The 19,122-nt window shown below is 36.4% G+C and overlaps 2 protein-coding genes across 2 annotated transcripts; both read right to left on the bottom strand.

Moving 5' to 3' along the window:
• Positions 1-6,460: 6,460 nt before the first annotated feature.
• LOC114171290 lies at positions 6,461-9,241 on the bottom strand. The gene is made up of 3 exons (XM_028056419.1): positions 8,687-9,241; positions 7,796-8,623; positions 6,461-7,516 (listed from the first exon to the last, which is right to left on the bottom strand). Exons 1-3 carry the CDS (start codon positions 9,239-9,241, stop codon positions 6,461-6,463), a joined length of 2,439 nt encoding a protein of 812 aa, XP_027912220.1.
• A 3,149-nt stretch (positions 9,242-12,390) lies between these two features.
• On the bottom strand, positions 12,391-15,167 carry LOC114171289. Its single transcript, XM_028056418.1, has 4 exons — positions 14,511-15,167; positions 14,211-14,363; positions 13,726-13,974; positions 12,391-13,446 (listed from the first exon to the last, which is right to left on the bottom strand). Exons 1-4 carry the CDS (start codon positions 15,165-15,167, stop codon positions 12,391-12,393), a joined length of 2,115 nt encoding a protein of 704 aa, XP_027912219.1.
• Positions 15,168-19,122: the final 3,955 nt, after the last annotated feature.

Genomic DNA, 19,122 nt, shown 5'->3' with positions numbered 1-19,122 from the left:
TCTCTAGTTGGTCCAACCTATCATGAAACTCATCTTGTTGTTGCTTCATCAACCTCTCCAAATGTTGAGATAATGCAGCAATTTGCATCTGAATATCATTCCTTTCTGCCATGATTAACAAACAGATCAAGGTAACAAGAACAAAATATATATATGGTGTTTGAAAATTTCCTCACCCACTCAAGTGTTTGCACTCACAGATTGGCTTTTACTAAAAATAAAACACTATTGCCTTTTACCACTCAAATTCTCCTTGGTTTCTTAGGCAATTCAAGAGATTATGGCCATAACAAAGAACAATTCTCTAATATGTGCAGCGAAACGCTTGTAAGTAGACAAAGAAAGGTTAACAAAGAAAAAAAGAGGCCAAGAAAAGTAGGTAAAAAGAAGGAAATCAGCAGCAATCCTTCAATAACACCAATATATTACCTTATAAAAATTGTTACGAGACATGAATCATTCGGCCCATTTTTTTTTATCATAGTTTCAGTACAATTACGAATTGCTGTAACTATTTTCTTTTTTTAATTTTTAGAAGGGCCTAACTTTTGCAATGATTCAGCACAAACATAAATAATACAAGTAATAAGGTAATGAATTGGTAAAATAAGAAAGAAGGAAGGATGTTACCAGTTTGACGTTCAAACCCTTAAACCGAAGCTCTGAATACCAAATGATATGAATCTCTTTGCACAAGGGCTAACTTAGGATTTTTTTTCTTTTAGGGTTAGAACCAGTTATGACCACGAGATGTTTTGTGGGCAGAATTAGATATTCTTTTGAAAATTGGGTGAAGAAGAAAGTAATAAGGGGTGAATCTAAAAGTGGAAGGAAAGAATCGCTCTTTCCAAAGGAGGCAACACACAAAGGATGGCAAAATCCTTTGATACAGCCAAGGGTTCTTGAATCACTCAAGAACTAGGAGAATCACTTTCACTATTAGATAGAAAATTGAATTTCTGAACAAAACTTAACTTGATTTCATTGATAAGAAATGGTTCAGCTTATATAGAGGCTTTAACCATTAGGGTTACAAAAAGACCATTAATTGTCATTATATCCCGCTAATGCTAATAATAAACCAATCAAGCTAATAATTGTCCACTACCTAATGGCTAATTATAACTGAAATTGGGGCAGCCAAAAAGTCATCCAAAATTATTCAGCAAGGTCTTCTTAGTCTTCCAAGACTGGTTCTTAAGATGTCAAATTGGCCTTTATTTAAATAAAAGAAACTGCATTAATCTGGCACGTTAGTCCTCTTCCATTTGGGCCACAATGCAATTTACAACTTTTGTCTTTTCTCCTTCAAACTTGGGCTTGCACTCAAATAATATTGACAACACTTGTTGTAGAGCTTCTTTTGCTTTCTTTGCTCTAGACCTTGTCATAGGTCCTCCAAGTTCTTCAAGTGGATCCTTGTCTTTGCTCATTGTCACACCTCCATCACGAAGCCATGCCCATCCCAAAAGAAGATGACAAGAGTCCATGGGAGCAATATCACATAATACTTCTTTCACACATTGCCATGTACTGAATTTAATCCATGCTTGATCCCGATGAAAGGTTGCTGGTAACTGGAGTTTCTCCACCAATCTATGGCTCACAACATTGTTTTCACTTCCGTAATCGAATGCAACTAAACATGGGTGGCCTTCGGTTAAACACTTTGTATAATAAACTTCCTTTCCTATTCCAAATGTAGATAGCCAGACTCTGAATACCAACTGATGTGAATCCACAGGGTTCGATTCGTTTGACTGATCTATCATTGCTGGAATGCTAACAAGTAAGAAATTTGAGAAATTATTTAAAACGAGAAAATGGAAACATAAAAGAAGATGGAACGAAAATTGATGGATATCACACTTCCAAGAATGGAAGATAAGCCTAAGAGTTGAAACACACAAAGGGATGAAGGACCTTTGATTAAACTCATGGATTCTTGAATCACTCAAGAACTTAGGAGAATCACTCTCACTGAGATAGATGAGATAAAACTCGTTTATTTTCTCCATAAAACTAAGCTTGCCTTCATTGACGAAAATGGTTCAAATTATATAGGAGCTTTAACCATCAGAATTACAAACGACACATAAATTTCAATTACAACCCGCTTAAAGCTATTAATTAATGATCCACTCAAGCTAATAACGATCCGCTACTTAATTCTTGATTGTAACTGAATTTAAGGCTACCAAAAGTCATCCACAAACTTTGAGCAAAGGTCCTCTTGATCTTCCAAAGGTTGGTTCTTAAGTTGGCATACGGACCCTTATTTCAACTTCAAGATAAAGCAAAACTAAAGCCCATTAATTGGTTAAGCACAAACACAATTTGGTCAGCCAATTTTCCAAAGCATTGGGCCCTTATTTAAATAAAAGAAACTGCATCAACATGGCGCATTAGTCATCCTCCATTTGACCCATATGCAATTCACATCATACCCTCCTTCTTTGAGAAGATTTGTCCCGAATCTTAAGACACCAGTTTTAATGTAAGTTTATTATGATCTTGTTAAGGTCTTTATTTTTTCACAAGTTGAAACTAATTCTTCTCATCCAGGATCAAATTCATCTTGATATTTGTTACTTTCCAATGGTTGTAATCCGTCCATAACATTCCTTGGCAACAGTACCCCACCTTGATATGTAACAATAAATAATTCCATGCATTGTGTTTGACGAATTTGCTTAGTATCGACGGACCAAATGCATAATAAATCACTATGAACAAGCTTCCTTTTTAAAAATGGAAGTTGGTGTGTTTCATTCACATGCTTATCCTTTTGTTCCTGTAAAATGACTTCACAAACTATAAAAGGAAAAACATTGACGAATAAACTTTCTCTAGTTCCATTTCTTTTTCTTTTTTTTTGCCTTCCTTCTGTAGTTTATATTACTTCTTTTTCTATTCTTTCTTTTTCTGTTTTCTCCTTCAGCCTACGTTGATCCTTACTGACTTGTCTTGGTGTCATAAATTTATACTTCATTTGATGTCCCTCATGCCTCAAATAAAGCGAACGTTCATCAAGATGGAGTGTTTTAAAACGAAGCCATGCCCATCCCAAAAGAAGATGACAAGAGTCCATGGGAGCAATATCACATAATACTTCTTTCACACATTGCCATGTACTGAATATAATCCATGCTTGATCCGGATGAAAGGTTACTGGTAACTGGAGTTTCTCCACCAATCTTTGGCTCAGAACATTGCTTTCGCTTCCGTAATCGAATGCAACTAAACATGGATGGCCTTCGGTTAAACACTTTGTATAATAAACTTCCTTTCCTATTCAAAATCTAGATAGCCAGGCTCTGAATACCAAATGATGTGAAAGCACAGGGTTCGATTCGTTTGACTGATCTATCATTGGTTAAATGCTAACATGCAAGAAATTTGAGAAATTATTTAAAACGAGAAAATGGAAACATAAAAGAAGATGGAACGGAAATTGATAGACATCACACTTTCAAGAATGGAACATAAGCCTAAGAGTTGAAACACACAAAGAGATAAAGGACCTTTGATTAAACTCATGGATTCTTGAATCACTCAAGAACTTAGGAGAATCACTCTCACTAAGATAGATGAGATAAAACTCGTCTATTTTCTCAATAAAACTCAGCTTGCCTTCATTGATGAAAATGGTTCAACTTATATAGGAGCTTTAACCATCAAAATTATAAAAGACACATAAATTTCAATTACAACCCGCTGAAAGCTATTAATTAATGATCCACTCAAACTAATTACGATCCCCTACTTAATGCTTGATTGTAACTGAATTTAAGGCTACCAAAAGTCATCCACAAACTTTGAGAAAAGGTCCTTTTAATCTTCTAAAGGTTGGTTCTTAAGTTGGCATATGGACCCTTATTTCAACTTCAAGATAAAGCAAAACTAAAGCCCATTAATTGGTTAAGCACAAACACAATTTGGTCAGCCAATTTTCCAAAGCATTGGAGCCTTATTTAAATAAAAGAAACTGCATCAACACGGCGCATTAGTCATCCTCCATTTGACCCATATGCAATTCACATCATACCCTCCTTCTTTGAGAAGATTTGTTCCGAATCTTAAGACACTAGTTTTAATGTAAGTTTATTATGATCTTGTGAAGGACTTTATTTTTTCACAAGTTGAAACTAATTCTTTTCTTCCAGGATCAAATTCAACTTGATATTTGTTACTTTCCAATGGTTGCAATCTGTCGATAACATTTCTTGGCAACAGTACCCCACCTTGATATGTAACAATAAATAATTCCATGCATTGTGTTTGACAAATTTGCTTAGTATCGACGGACCAAATGCATAATAAATCACTATGAACAAGCTTCCTTTTTAAACATGGAAGTTGGTGTGTTTCATTCACATGCTTATCCTTTTGTTCCTGTAAAATGACTTCACAAACTATAGAAGGAAAAACATTGACGAATAAACTTTATTTAGTTCCATTTCTTTTTCTTTTTTTTTTGCCTTCCTTCTACAGTTTATATTACTTCTTTTTCTATTCTATCTTTTTCTCTTTTCTCCTTCAGCCTACGTTGATCCTTACTGACTTGTCTTGGTGTCATAAATTTATACTTCATTTGATGTCCCTCATGCCTCAAATAAAGGGAACGTTCATCAAGATTGAGTGTTTTAAAACGAAGCCATGCCCATCCCAAAAGAAAATGACAAGAGTCAATGGGAGCAATATCACATAATATTTCTTTCACACATTGCCATGTACTGAATTTGATCCATGCTTGATCAAGATGAAAGGTTGCTGGTAATTGGAGTTTCTCCACCAATCTAGGGCTCACAACATTGTTTTCGCTTCCGTAATTGAATGCAACTAAACATGGATGTCCTTCGGTTAAACACTTTATATAATAAACTTCCTTTCCTATTCGAAATCTAGAAAACCAACCTCTGAATACCAAATGATGTGAATCCACAAGGTTCGATTCGTTTGACTGATCTATCAATGTTGGAATGCTAACGAGCAAGAAATTTGAGAAATTATTTAAAATGAGAAAATGGAAACATAAAAGAAGATGGAACAGAAATTGATAGACATCACACTTCCAAGAATGGAACATAAGCCTAAGAGTTGAAACACACAAAGAGATAACGGACCTTTGATTAAACTCATGGATTCTTGAATCACTCAAGAACTTAGGAGAATCACTCTCACTAAGATAGATGAGATAAAACTCGTCTATTTTCTCAATAAAACTCAGCTTGCCTTCATTGATGAAAATGGTTCAACTTATATAGGAGCTTTAACCATCAAAATTGTAAAAGACATAAATTTCAATTACAACCCGCTTAAAGCTATTAATTAATGATCCACTCAAACTAATTACGATCCGCTACTTAATGCTTGATTGTAACTGAATTTAAGGCTACCAAAAGTCATCCACAAACTTTGAGAAAAGGTCTTTTTAATCTTCTAAAGGTTGGTTCCTAAGTTGGCATATGGACCCTTATTTCAACTTGAAGATAAAGCAAAACTAAAGCCCATTAAGTGGTTAAGCATAAACACAATTTGGTCAGCCAATTTTACAAAGCATTGGGCCCTTATTTAAATAAAAGAAACTACATCAACACGGTGCATTAGTCATCCTCCATTTGACCCATATGCAATTCACATCATACCCTCCTTCTTTGAGAAGATTTGTCCCGAATCTTAAGACACTAGTTTTAATGTAATTTTATTATGTCTTGTGAAGGACTTTATTTTTTCACAAGATGAATCTAATTCTCTTCTTCCAGGATGAAATTCAACTTGATATTTGTTACTTTCCAATGGTTGCAATCCATCGATAACATTTCTTGGCAACTGTACCCCACCTTGATATGTAACAATAAATAATTCCATGCATTATGTTTGACGAATTTGCTTCTTATCGACGGACCAAATGCATAATAAATCACTATGAACAAGCTTCCTTTTTAAACATGGAAGTTGGTGTGTTTCATTCACAGGCTTATCCTATTGTTCCTGTAAAATGACATCACAAACTATAGAAGGAAAAACATTGACGAGTAAACTTTCTGTATTTCCATTTCTTTTTCTTTATTTTCCCTTCCTTCTGCAGTTTATATTACTTCTTTTTCTATTCTATCTTTTTCTCTTTTCTCCTTCAGCCTACGTTGATCCTTACTGACTTGTCTTGGTGTCATAAATTTATACTTCATTTGATGTCCCTCATGCCTCAAATAAAGGGAACGTTCATCAAGATGGAGTGTTTTAAAACGAAGCCATGCCCATCCCAAAAGAAGATGACAAGAGTCCATGGGAGCAATATCACATAATACTTCTTTCACACATTGCCATGTACTGAATTTGATCCATGCTTGATCCAGATGAAAGGTTGCTGGTATCTGGAGTTTCTCCACCAATCTATAGCTCACAACATTGTTTTCGCTTCCGTAACCGAATGCAACTAAACATGGATGTCCTTCAGTTAAACACTTTGTATAATAAACTTCAGCAAAACAGCCCCAATACCCACATTTGATGCATCACACTCAATTTCAAAAGATTTTGCAAAATTAGGCATGGCAAGAATAGGTGCATTAGTTAGCTTATGCTTGAGGGAAGCAAAGGGCTCCTCTTGTTTCTCTCCCCATTTAAAACCCACATTCTTTTTAACAATTTCATTTAGAGGTGCAGCCAGTGTACTAAAATCCTTAACAAATCTCCTGTAAAAACTTGCTAAACCATGAAAACCCCTCACCTTACTAACAGTCTTAGGTGTAGGCCATTCTTGGATGGCCTTGACCTTTTCCGCATCAACTTGTACACCTTTAGCACTCACAACAAAACCCAAAAACACCACATGATCAGAATAAAAGATGCATTTTTCCAAATTGGCATACAATTTTTCTTTTCTAAGAACAACCAAAATAGATTGCAAATGCTCAACATGCAACTCAAGACTGGTGCTATAGATCAGAATATCATCAAAGTACACCACAACCAATTTACCAATAAACTCTCTTAAAACATGGTTCTTTAACCGCATAAAAGTACTAGGTGCATTTTTCAAACCAAAGAGCATAACCAACCACTCATACAATCCATATTTAGTTTTAAAAGCAGTTTTCCATTCATCACCATCTCTAATCCTAATCTGATTATAGCCACTTTTAAGATCAATTTTAGAAAACACACATGCACCATAAAGTTCATCAAGAAGATCATCTAACCTTGGAATTGGATGCCTATACTTGATGGTGATGTTGTTTATTGCTCTACAATCAGAACACATCCTCCATGAGTCATCCTTTTTGGGCACCAAAATCATAGGTACAGCACATGGACTCATGCTATCCCTCACCCAACCTTTACTCATGAGTTCAGTAACTTGTTTTTCAATCTCTTTGGTCTCTTGTGGGTTGCTCCTATAAGCTGGCCTATTGGGCAAAGCAGCTCCCGGAATGAGATCAATGTGATGCTCAATTCCTTTCAAAGGTGGCAAACCATCAGGGACACTTGCTGGAAACACATCTTTATAATCCTGCAAAAGGGACTCAATACTAGAGGGCAATTCAAATTTGCCAAATTGGTCAGAATTTGAAATTTGATTTTGACAAAACAATAAGTAGAGGGGCTGTCTTGCGCAAAGCACCCTCCTTACCTCTCTTTCTCTTGCTAAATAAACTTGCTTACCCTCAAATGTTTCATTTTCTCTCATTTTCCTGTCAAGTGTTTCACTCTTTTTCTTTTTCCTTTCAAGTGTTTCACTCTTTCTCTCATTTGCTAACTTTTCTCTCATTTTTATTTGATCCTCACACACCTCTTTAGGAGACAAGGGTTTGAGGACCACTTTTTTATCTTGATACATGAAAGAGAATTTGTTAGTGAAACCACCATGAATGGCTTTAATGTCATACTGCCACGGTCTTCCCAAAAGAATATGGCTAGCCTCCATGGGAGCCGCATCACATAAGATCTTATCTTCATATTTCCCAATGGTGAAAGAAACTTCAGCTTGCTGTTTCACTTGGACTTCTTCTCCTTCACTAAGCCAATGAAGTTTGTATGGCCTAGGATGTGGTTTAGTGTCCATGTTCATTTTTGACACTAATCTTGAACTCACCACATTGGTACAACTTCCTCCACCAATGATTACCAAACATACATTACCATTAACTGAACATCTTGTATGAAAAATATTCTCCCTTTGAGATGCATCCTCGGCCTTGACTTGACTTCCCAACATCCTTCTAATCATGTATAACTCTCCTACATTAGGTTTCAACTCACCATCACTCTCTTCTACCTCTCCATCATCATCATCAGAATCGCTTGTGTACTCCCCATTATCCTTAAGAAGAACGGTCTTCTTTGTAGGACACTCATAGGCATAATGTCCCATGCCCAAACATTTAAAACATTTCACTTCTCTAGTCCTCTTTGGTGGATGTTCAGGTTTCTTTTGAACAATTTTTCCTTCATTAGAAAGCACTGAATTGCTATAGGAGGCAACACCTTCATTCTTTACTCTATCTTTCCAGTTTGAAGAATTGAAATTGGTAGAACTCTTTCTTGCTGTACTCTTTCTTTTAATATGTTGTTCTACTTGTATGGCTTTATGCAATAGATCCTCCATCTCCACAAACTCCTACAACTCAACAACATCTCTAATATCATGATTTAATCCATTAAGGAAACGTGCCATAGTTACCTCAGGATCTTCTTCAATTTTTGCTTGGATGATAAGAATCTCCATCTCCTTGTAATACTCATCTACTCCCTTGCTTCCTTGAGAAAGTCTTTGTAGTTTCAATTGTAAGTCCCTATGGAAGCTAGAAGGTACATACTGCTTCCTCATGACCCTTTTCATCTCACCCCAAGTGTCCACCAAAGGCTCCTCATCTCTAATCCTCTGTCTTTGTAACTTGTTCCACCAAATTAAAGCATAATCAGAAAATTCAGTTGCTGCAAGCCTTACGTTTTGCTCCTCACTATAGTTATTGCAAGAAAATACATGCTCAATTTTGAGCTCCCACTCCAAGTAAGCTTCAGGATCACTCCTCCCCTTGAAAGGTGGCACATTCAACCTTACTCCTTCTATTCTCCCTTCATTCCTTTGTGGCCCTCCTCCTCCTCCTCTTGGTGGGGTTCTATTCTCTAGTTGGTCCAACCTATCATGAAACTCATCTTGTTGTTGCTTCATCAACCTCTCCAAATGTTGAGATAATGCAGCAATTTGCATCTGAATATCATTCCTTTCTGCCATGATTAACAAACAGATCAAGGTAACAAGAACAAAATATATATATGGTGTTTGAAAATTTCCTCACCCACTCAAGTGTTTGCACTCACAGATTAGCTTTTACTAAAAATAAAACACTCTTGCCTTTTACCACTCAAATTCTCCTTGGTTTCTTAGGCAATTCAAGAGATTATGGCCATAACAAAGAACAATTCTCTAATATGTGCAGCGAAACGCTTGTAAGTAGACAAAGAAAGGTTAACAAAGAAAAAAAGAGGCCAAGAAAAGTAGGTAAAAAGAAGGAAATCAGCAACAATCCTTCAATAACACCAATATATTACCTTATAAAAATTGTTACGAGACATGAATCATTCGACCCATTTTTTTTATCATAGTTTCAGTACAATTACGAATTGCTGTAACTATTTTCTTTTTTTTAATTTTTAGAAGGGCCTAACTTTTGCAATGATTCAGCACAAACATAAATAATACAAGTAATAAGGTAATGAATTGGTAAAATAAGAAAGAAGGAAGGATGTTACCAGTTTGACGTTCAAACCCTTAAACCGAAGCTCTGAATACCAAATGATATGAATCTCTTTGCACAAGGGCTAACTTAGGATTTTTTTTCTTTTAGGGTTAGAACCAGTTATGACCACGAGATGTTTTGTGGGCAGAATTAGATATTCTTTTGAAAATTGGGTGAAGAAGAAAGTAATAAGGGGTGAATCTAAAAGTGGAAGGAAAGAATCGCTCTTTCCAAAGGAGGCAACACACAAAGGATGGCAAAATCCTTTGATACAGCCAAGGGTTCTTGAATCACTCAAGAACTAGGAGAATCACTTTCACTATTAGATAGAAAATTGAATTTCTGAACAAAACTTAACTTGATTTCATTGATAAGAAATGGTTCAGCTTATATAGAGGCTTTAACCATTATGGTTACAAAAAGACCATTAATTGTCATTATATCCCGCTAATGCTAATAATAAACCAATCAAGCTAATAATTGTCCACTACCTAATGGCTAATTATAACTGAAATTGGGGCAGCCAAAAAGTCATCCAAAATTATTCAGCAAGGTCTTCTTAGTCTTCCAAGACTGGTTCTTAAGATGTCAAATGGGCCTTTATTTAAATAAAAGAAACTGCATTAATCTGGCACGTTAGTCCTCTTCCATTTGGGCCACAATGCAATTTACAACTTTTGTCTTTTCTCCTTCAAACTTGGGCTTGTACTCAAATAATATTGACAACACTTGTTGTAGAGCTTCTTTTGCTTTCTTTGCTCTAGACCTTGTCATAGGTCCTCCAAGTTCTTCAAGTGGATCCTTGTCTTTGCTCATTGTCACACCTCCATCACGAAGCCATGCCCATCCCAAAAGAAGATGACAAGAGTCCATGGGAGCAATATCACATAATACTTCTTTCACACATTGCCATGTACTGAATTTAATCCATGCTTGATCCAGATGAAAGGTTGCTGGTAACTGGAGTTTCTCCACCAATCTATGGCTCACAACATTGTTTTCACTTCCGTAATCGAATGCAACTAAACATGGGTGGCCTTCGGTTAAACACTTTGTATAATAAACTTCCTTTCCTATTCCAAATGTAGATAGCCAGACTCTGAATACCAAATGATGTGAATCCACAGGGTTCGATTCGTTTGACTGATCTATCATTGCTGGAATGCTAACAAGTAAGAAATTTGAGAAATTATTTAAAACGAGAAAATGGAAACATAAAAGAAGATGGAACGAAAATTGATGGATATCACACTTCCAAGAATGGAACATAAGCCTAAGAGTTGAAACACACAAAGAGATAAAGGACCTTTGATTAAACTCATGGATTCTTAAATCACTCAAGAACTTAGGAGAATCACTCTCACTAAGATAGATGAGATAAAACTCGTCTATTTTCTCAATAAAACTCAGCTTGCCTTCATTGATGAAAATGGTTCAACTTATATAGGAGCTTTAACCATCAGAATTACAAACGACACATAAATTTCAATTACAACCCGCTTAAAGCTATTAATTAATGATCCACTCAAGCTAATAACGATCCGCTACTTAATTCTTGATTGTAACTGAATTTAAGGCTACCAAAAGTCATCCACAAACTTTGAGCAAAGGTCCTCTTGATCTTCCAAAGGTTGGTTCTTAAGTTGGCATACGGACCCTTATTTCAACTTCAAGATAAAGCAAAACTAAAGCCCATTAATTGGTTAAGCACAAACACAATTTGGTCAGCCAATTTTACAAAGCATTGGTCCTTTATTTAAATAAAAGAAACTGCTTCAACACGGCGCATTAGTCATCCTCCATTTGACCCATATGCAATTCACATCATACCCTCCTTCTTCGAGAAGATTTGTCCCGAATCTTAAGACACTAGTTTTAATGTAAGTTTATTATGATCTTGTGAAGGACTTTATTTTTTCACAAGTTGAAACTAATTCTTTTCTTCCAGGATCAAATTCAACTTGATATTTGTTACTTTCCAATGGTTGCAATCCGTCCATAACATTTCTTGGCAACAGTACCCCACCTTGATATGTAACAATAAATAATTCCATGCATTGTGTTTGACGAATTTGCTTAGTATCGACGGACCAAATGCATAATAAATCACTATGAACAAGCTTCCTTTTCAAACATGGAAGTTGGTGTGTTTCATTCACATGCTTATCCTTTTGTTCCTGTAAAATGACTTCACAAACTATAAAAGGAAAAACATTGACGAATAAACTTTCTCTAGTTCCATTTCTTTTTCTTTTTTTTTGCCTTCCTTCTGCAGTTTATATTACTTCTTTTTCTATTCTTTCTTTTTCTGTTTTCTCCTTCAGCCTACGTTGATCCTTACTGACTTGTCTTGGTGTCATAAATTTATACTTCATTTGATGTCCCTCATGCCTCAAATAAAGGGAACGTCCATCAAGATGGAGTGTTTTAAAATGAAGCCATGCCCATCCCAAAAGAAGATGACAAGAGTCAATGGGAGCAATATTACATAATATTTCTTTCACACATTGCCATGTACTGAATTTGATCCATGCTTGATCAAGATGAAAGGTTGCTGGTAATTGGAGTTTCTCCACCAATCTAGGGCTCACAACATTGTTTTCGCTTCCGTAACCGAATGCAACTAAACATGGATGTCCTTCAGTTAAACACTTTGTATAATAAACTTCAGCAAAACAGCCCCAATACCCACATTTGATGCATCACACTCAATTTCAAAAGATTTTGCAAAATTAGGCATGGCAAGAATAGGTGCATTAGTTAGCTTATGCTTGAGGGAAGCAAAGGGCTCCTCTTGTTTCTCTCCCCATTTAAAACCCACATTCTTTTTAACAATTTCATTTAGAGGTGCAGCCAGTGTACTAAAATCCTTAACAAATCTCCTGTAAAAACTTGCTAAACCATGAAAACCCCTCACCTTACTAACAGTCTTAGGTGTAGGCCATTCTTGGATGGCCTTGACCTTTTCCGCATCAACTTGTACACCTTTAGCACTCACAACAAAACCCAAAAACACCACATGATCAGAATAAAAGATGCATTTTTCCAAATTGGCATACAATTTTTCTTTTCTAAGAACAACCAAAACAGATTGCAAATGCTCAACATGCAACTCAAGACTGGTGCTATAGATCAGAATATCATCAAAGTACACCACAACCAATTTACCAATAAACTCTCTTAAAACATGGTTCTTTAACCGCATAAAAGTACTAGGTGCATTTTTCAAACCAAAGAGCATAACCAACCACTCATACAATCCATATTTAGTTTTAAAAGCAGTTTTCCATTCATCACCTTCTCTAATCCTAATCTGATTATAGCCACTTTTAAGATCAATTTTAGAAAACACACATGCACCATAAAGTTCATCAAGAAGATCATCTAACCTTGGAATTGGATGCCTATACTTGATGGTGATGTTGTTTATTGCTCTACAATCAGAACACATCCTCCATGAGCCATCCTTTTTGGGCACCAAAATCATAGGTACAGCACATGGACTCATGCTATCCCTCACCCAACCTTTACTCATGAGTTCAGTAACTTGTTTTTCAATCTCCTTGGTCTCTTGTGGGTTGCTCCTATAAGCTGGCCTATTGGGCAAAGCAGCTCCCGGAATGAGATCAATGTGATGCTTAATTCCTCTCAAAGGTGGCAAACCATCAGGGACACTTGCTGGAAACACATCTTTATAATCCTGCAAAAGGGACTCAATACTAGAGGGCAATTCAAATTTGCCAAATTGGTCAGAATTTGAAATTTGATTTTGACAAAACAATAAGTAGAGGGGTTGTCTTGCGCAAAGCACCCTCCTTACCTCTCTTTCTCTTGCTAAATAAACTTGCTTACCCTCAAATGTTTCATTTTCTCTCATTTTCCTGTCAAGTGTTTCACTCTTTTTCTTTTTCCTTTCAAGTGTTTCACTCTTTCTCTCATTTGCTAACTTTTCTCTCATTTTTATTTGATCCTCACACACCTCTTTAGGAGACAAGGGTTTGAGGACCACTTTTTTATCTTGATACATGAAAGAGAATTTGTTAGTGAAACCACCATGAATGGCTTTAATGTCATACTGCCACGGTCTTCCCAAAAGAATATGGCTAGCCTCCATGGGAACCGCATCACATAAGATCTTATCTTCATATTTCCCAATGGTGAAAGAGACTTCAGCTTGCTGTTTCACTTGGACTTCTTCTCCTTCACTAGCCAATGAAGTTTGTATGGCCTAGGATGTGGTTTAGTGTCCATGTTCATTTTTGACACTAATCTTGAACTCACCACATTGGTACAACTTCCTCCATCAATGATTACCAAACATACATTACCATTAACTGAACATCTTGTATGAAAAATATTCTCCCTTTAAGATGCATCCTCGGCCTTGACTTGACTTCCCAACATCCTTCTAATCATGTATAACTCTCCTACATTAGGTTTCAACTCACCATCACTCTCTTCTACCTCTCCATCATCATCATCAGAATCGCTTGTGTACTCCCCATTATCCTTAAGAAGAACGGTCTTCTTTGTAGGACACTCATAGGCATAATGTCCCATGCCCAAACATTTAAAACATTTCACTTCTCTAGTCCTCTTTGGTGGATGTTCAGGTTTCTTTTGAACAATTTTTCCTTCATTAGAAAGCACTGAATTGCTAGTGGAGGCAACACCTTCTTTTTATACTCTATCTTTCCAGTTTGAAGAATTGAAATTGGTAGAACTCTTTCTTGTTGCACTCTTTCTTTTAATTTGTTGTTCTACCTGTATGGTTTTATGCAATAGATCCTCCATCTCCACAAACTCCTGCAACTCAACAACATCTCTAATATCATGATTTAATCCATTAAGGAAACGTGTCATAGTTACCTCAGGATCTTCTTCAATTTTGGCTTGGATGATAAGAATCTCCATCTCCTTATAATACTCATCCACTCCCTTGCTTCCTTGAGAAAGTCTTTGTAGTTTCAATTTTAAGTCCCTATGGAAGCTAGAAGGTACATACCGCTTCCTCATGACCTTTTTCATCTCACCCCAAGTGTCCACCAAAGGCTCCTCATCTCTAATCCTCTGTCTTTGCAACTTGTTCCACCAAATTAAAGCATAATCAGAAAATTCAGTTGCTGTAAGCCTTACCTTTTGCTCCTCACTATAATTATTGCAAGAAAATACATGCTCAATTTTGAGCTCCCACTCCAAGTAAGCTTCAGGATCACTCCTCCCCTTGAAAGGTGGCACATTCAACCTTACTCCTTCTATTCTCCCTTCATTCCTTTGTGGCCCTCCTCCTCCTCTTGGTGGGGTACTATTCTCTAGTTGGTCCAACCTATCATGAAACTCATCTTGTTGTTGCTTCATCAATCTCTCCAAATGTTGAGATAATGCAACAATTTGCATCTGAATATCATTCCTTTCTGCCATGATTAACAAACAGATCAAGGTAACAAGAACAAAATATATATATGGTGTTTGAAAATTTTCTCACCCACTCAAGTGTTTGCACTCACAGATTGGCTTTTACTAAAAATAAAACACTCTTGCCTTTTACCACTCAAATTCTCCTTGGTTTCTTAGGCAATTCAAGAGATTATGGCCATAACAAAGAAGAATTCTCCAATATTGATGAGAAGCCTCGAGCCAAGGGACCTACAACAAGAGCCATGGCTAGGAGAATACAAGAGGAATGGGCCTTAAATGCGCATGCAAGGCCCAAGATGAACTTCACATGGGCCAAGGAAGATGTGAAGACCTAGCCTAGGACATTTTGCTTGTAAATACTAGATTAGGATTTTTTATTTTGGGCTTTGTATTTTGGGCCCAGTAGAATAGGATTTTCTTTGGGCCATGTATTGGGCCTTAGAGGAAATTGGGCTTTAGAAGTAATTTTGGACCAAAAAGGGGAATTGGGCCAAATGGGCCAAGAGTAGTGTGTCTACTCTAGAAAAGCCTAGAAGCTTCTCAAACTTGCTCTCCAAGGATGAGAGTTAGCTTCCCATGGCAAGACAAGTGTGACTTGCTTAGGTGGCAAGTCACACCTCCCACATGCTCCTTTTTGGCTCCAAAATTCAACTTTCTAGACTCCTTTTTCCCTCCACTTTTTGGAGACCCCTTGGTCTCATTTTAGCCTATAAATAGAAGGCTTAGGAGATGTATTTTTCAGCTTGAAATTGAGTAATGAATTGCTGCCCAAATTTGTGCACAAATCTCTTTTGAGCTCACCTTAGAGTAAACTCTTCTCTAGTTTACTCTAGTCATCTTCCTTAGGAGTTGGCCTCACCTCTCTTAAGAATCTTTTCACCTACACCAAACCAAACACCTTAAGCTTCTTTCCTTCATGCTTCCGCATTCAACACCATCCATGGAGCCTCCATTCTTCATGCAAGCATCAATGGAGACAAGAAGAAGCCATCATGTGGTATCATGAGCCTTGGTTTTAGTGAGTTAAGTGCTTCTTCTCCATTTTTTTTTCAATTCCGTGTTGTTCATCACTTCTCCTACTTGTCTTGCTGTTTTTGTTCATTTTATTTTGAGTATTAATGTCTTTTTACTTTGGTTCATCTTCATTTGCTTCATCTTGAACCATCCTTGTGTGCTTTAGGTGTTCTATTTGGTTTCTACCATTTATTTTTCATTTTAATTGTGTATTTGTTTTTTTTGTTCAGTTCATTCTCTTGATTCTTGAGTTTATTTTGATTTTAAGATCCATATGTTTTGTCTAGAGTCATGTTTAGTCCATATATGTCATTAATTCCTTGTTTAGCTTTTAATTTTCTTTGAATTTGTTGGTGATGTGTTGCTGAATTTTTTTTCAGATTTGAGTGCAGTTTTTAATCCTTAAAAATTAACACTCTCTTCTCTCTTTGAGCCTTGGAAATGAACCTTCACATCTAGATAACCTTAGTTATCTTAATGTCCAGTGGGAATTTTCCTTGTGCTTGCTTAAAATCACCATAAACCACACTAAATTTCCTTTCAATTAATTGTGCTTTGGTGCTTTTTCATTTCTGTTTTTGAGTTCAGATTGCTATTTAGATCTTAGCAATGTCTTAGAGTCAATTTCCATTGTGTTTCATTGTGTTTCATGATCTTCTTTTGATTCCTTTAAGTTTCCTTCTCCTTTGTGCTTTTTGTTTCCATTAAAATGCAAATGATCAAGCATAGTGTGGTGGTGATTCTGTTTTGTGGTGGAAACTAGCTGCTGTAAGAGCTATAAAAAGAAAGAAAAAGAGCACAAAAAGAATACAAGCAAGTGCCAAAAAGAATCAAAAGAAAAGATCAAAAGAAAGTGGCAAAAGAAGTACACTAGAATCACTACGATCACTTGAATTTGAGAGCATTATTTTGTTGCATTTTACTGCTGTTCCAGTTTCTGTCTGACTGCACACTGTTTGTATTTGATTTATCATAAACAATTGGCCGGTGCAAATCCAAATCTAATTTTTGCCTCTTTTAGCTGAGACATAGACGAAAAAGTGAAAAAAAGAATCATTGAAAAATGTTGAGAAATGAAAAAATGAAAAATATATGAAGCAGAGGCCTGAATTCACGTTTTTTGGACTGGCAGTGAGTGAAAAATCAAATTTCAGTGCAGTTTTCTAGCTTATTTTGGTTGTTTTTCATCCATTCTAGTGCCATTCATTAGGTAATTCATTTGAGTGCTTATCTTGTTTCTTTACCTTATTTCTAGTTTGTCATTTCTTTGGTGATCCTTTGAGTTTGTCATGGCATTATTCACTTTTGGTTTAGCAATTATAATTTTGTGCTTTTCTTGCTTTATTTCTTGACCTCTTTTGGTTTGGTTTCTATATTTGGTGCATACTTCTTTTTGGAGGTGATCTAATTTTCCTAAGGTAGCATCCTAGGAGGTGGAGTACCTAGTCCCAAAAGAGAATCCTCTTTGGTGAGATCAAGAGGAAGTGCAAGAGTGAAACACGACCAAGCCAAGAAGACAAAGCCAAGAAGACCTTTTACATTTTGCGCACTTTGATTGTATTCAAATTGAGTTGTAAAATTGTAATGCTTTCCTTCTTGTGTTCATGGCCTAGTTAGGTGTCTTGGGGGAGTCTTAGGTACTCAATCCCATCTCCTAACTAGAACCTCTTCTATACATTAGTGAAGCGCATTTAGTGGTGAAGTTTGAAGGTTCCAAGTGCCTTCTACTTCTACCAAAACTTAGGCCGCATATAGCTTATAATCTTTCTTGTTTTTAATTTTCTTGTTTGATAGTTTAGTGTGTGTCAACTTAGTCTTTGAATTAATTTCATTTAAGAAGTTTTGTACAAAAGTTTCAAGTTCCCTTGGCTAGGAAAGACTTGGTATGTAAGCAATCCAAGTGATTCACCTCTCTTTCCTGGAAGAGAACTAAAAGCTTTTGCTATCTACTTCTTCTTTGAAATTTTCTTTTAAAGACCAAAATCTTAAAAAAAAAAAATGTCTCAACCTCCTTCTCAATGTATGAGTGCTTCAAATGAAGAAGAAATAAGTTTGAAACAAATTGCCTTTGATTTGAGAGCACTACTACGTTGGAAGGAAGATGAAATAATTGCAAGGGAAAGGGAAAAACAAGAAAGAGATAGATTTCATCAACTTTTAGATGAAGAGAGGAGGGGAACAAGAAATATGGAAAGGTTGCATGAGAGGATGAGTAATAGGAGTCAACATTTGTACTCCCACACTCCAACACTAGTCACACACTATGAAGAAGATAGTGGACTAGTTGACAACTTCTATCAACCTCCTCCTCCTCTAAGAGGAGAAAGAAGAGAGCCTAAGGAACCAAGAGCCATTAGAATAGACCTCCCTCACTTTTATGGGAAAGATGATGTTGAAGCTTATCTTGATTGGGAAATGAAGGTTGAGCAACTCTTTGCTTGCCATCAAATAAGTGAGGAGAGGAAAGTACCCTTAGCTACCCTTAGCTTCCAGGGCAATGCTATGTATTGGTGGACTGCCCTCGAAAGAGATAGGAGAATCAATCAAAGTCCCGAGGTCAAATATTGGAATGACCTCAAAGGAGCCCTTAGGAGAAGACATATTCCCTCCTATTATCATAGAGAGCTAATGGATAAGCTCCAAAGACTCCATCAAAATAAAATGAAAGTGGAAGAATATAGACAAAAGATGGAGTTATATATGATGAGGGCTGGGATTAGGGAGTCCGAGGATACCACCATTGCAAGGTTTCTTAGTGGTTTAAGTCTTGAGATAAGAGATAGAGTAGAATTGTTGCCCTACCAAGACTTAAATGACTTGGTTCAACTTTGCATAAAGGTAGAGCAACAAATTCTAAGGAAAAATTTTCGAAATGACTACTCTAACTCTTATACCAAGAAAGAATTCAAGAGGGAGGGTAAACAAGTCAAAGAGGAACCCTTCA

Source organism: Vigna unguiculata, unplaced genomic scaffold (assembly GCF_004118075.2).
Source record: "Vigna unguiculata cultivar IT97K-499-35 unplaced genomic scaffold, ASM411807v1 contig_183, whole genome shotgun sequence".
In the NCBI taxonomy this organism is placed as follows: domain Eukaryota; kingdom Viridiplantae; phylum Streptophyta; class Magnoliopsida; order Fabales; family Fabaceae; genus Vigna; species Vigna unguiculata.
This window is presented reverse-complemented; position numbering and strand designations above follow the sequence as displayed.

Coding starts and splice junctions, on each gene's coding strand:
- LOC114171289 (XM_028056418.1), bottom strand. CDS start 15,167: ATGGCAGAAAGGAATGATATTCAGATGCAAATTGTTGCATTATCTCAA. Junction 14,364..14,510: donor TATTGCATAAAACCATACAG/GTAGAACAACAA, acceptor ATTGTTCAAAAG/AAACCTGAACATCCACCAAA. Junction 13,447..13,725: donor AACCCTTGTCTCCTAAAGAG/GTGTGTGAGGAT, acceptor TCCCTTTTGCAG/GATTATAAAGATGTGTTTCC.
- LOC114171290 (XM_028056419.1), bottom strand. CDS start 9,241: ATGGCAGAAAGGAATGATATTCAGATGCAAATTGCTGCATTATCTCAA. Junction 8,624..8,686: donor AAATTGAAGAAGATCCTGAG/GTAACTATGGCA, acceptor GTTGAGTTGTAG/GAGTTTGTGGAGATGGAGGA. Junction 7,517..7,795: donor AACCCTTGTCTCCTAAAGAG/GTGTGTGAGGAT, acceptor TCCCTTTTGCAG/GATTATAAAGATGTGTTTCC.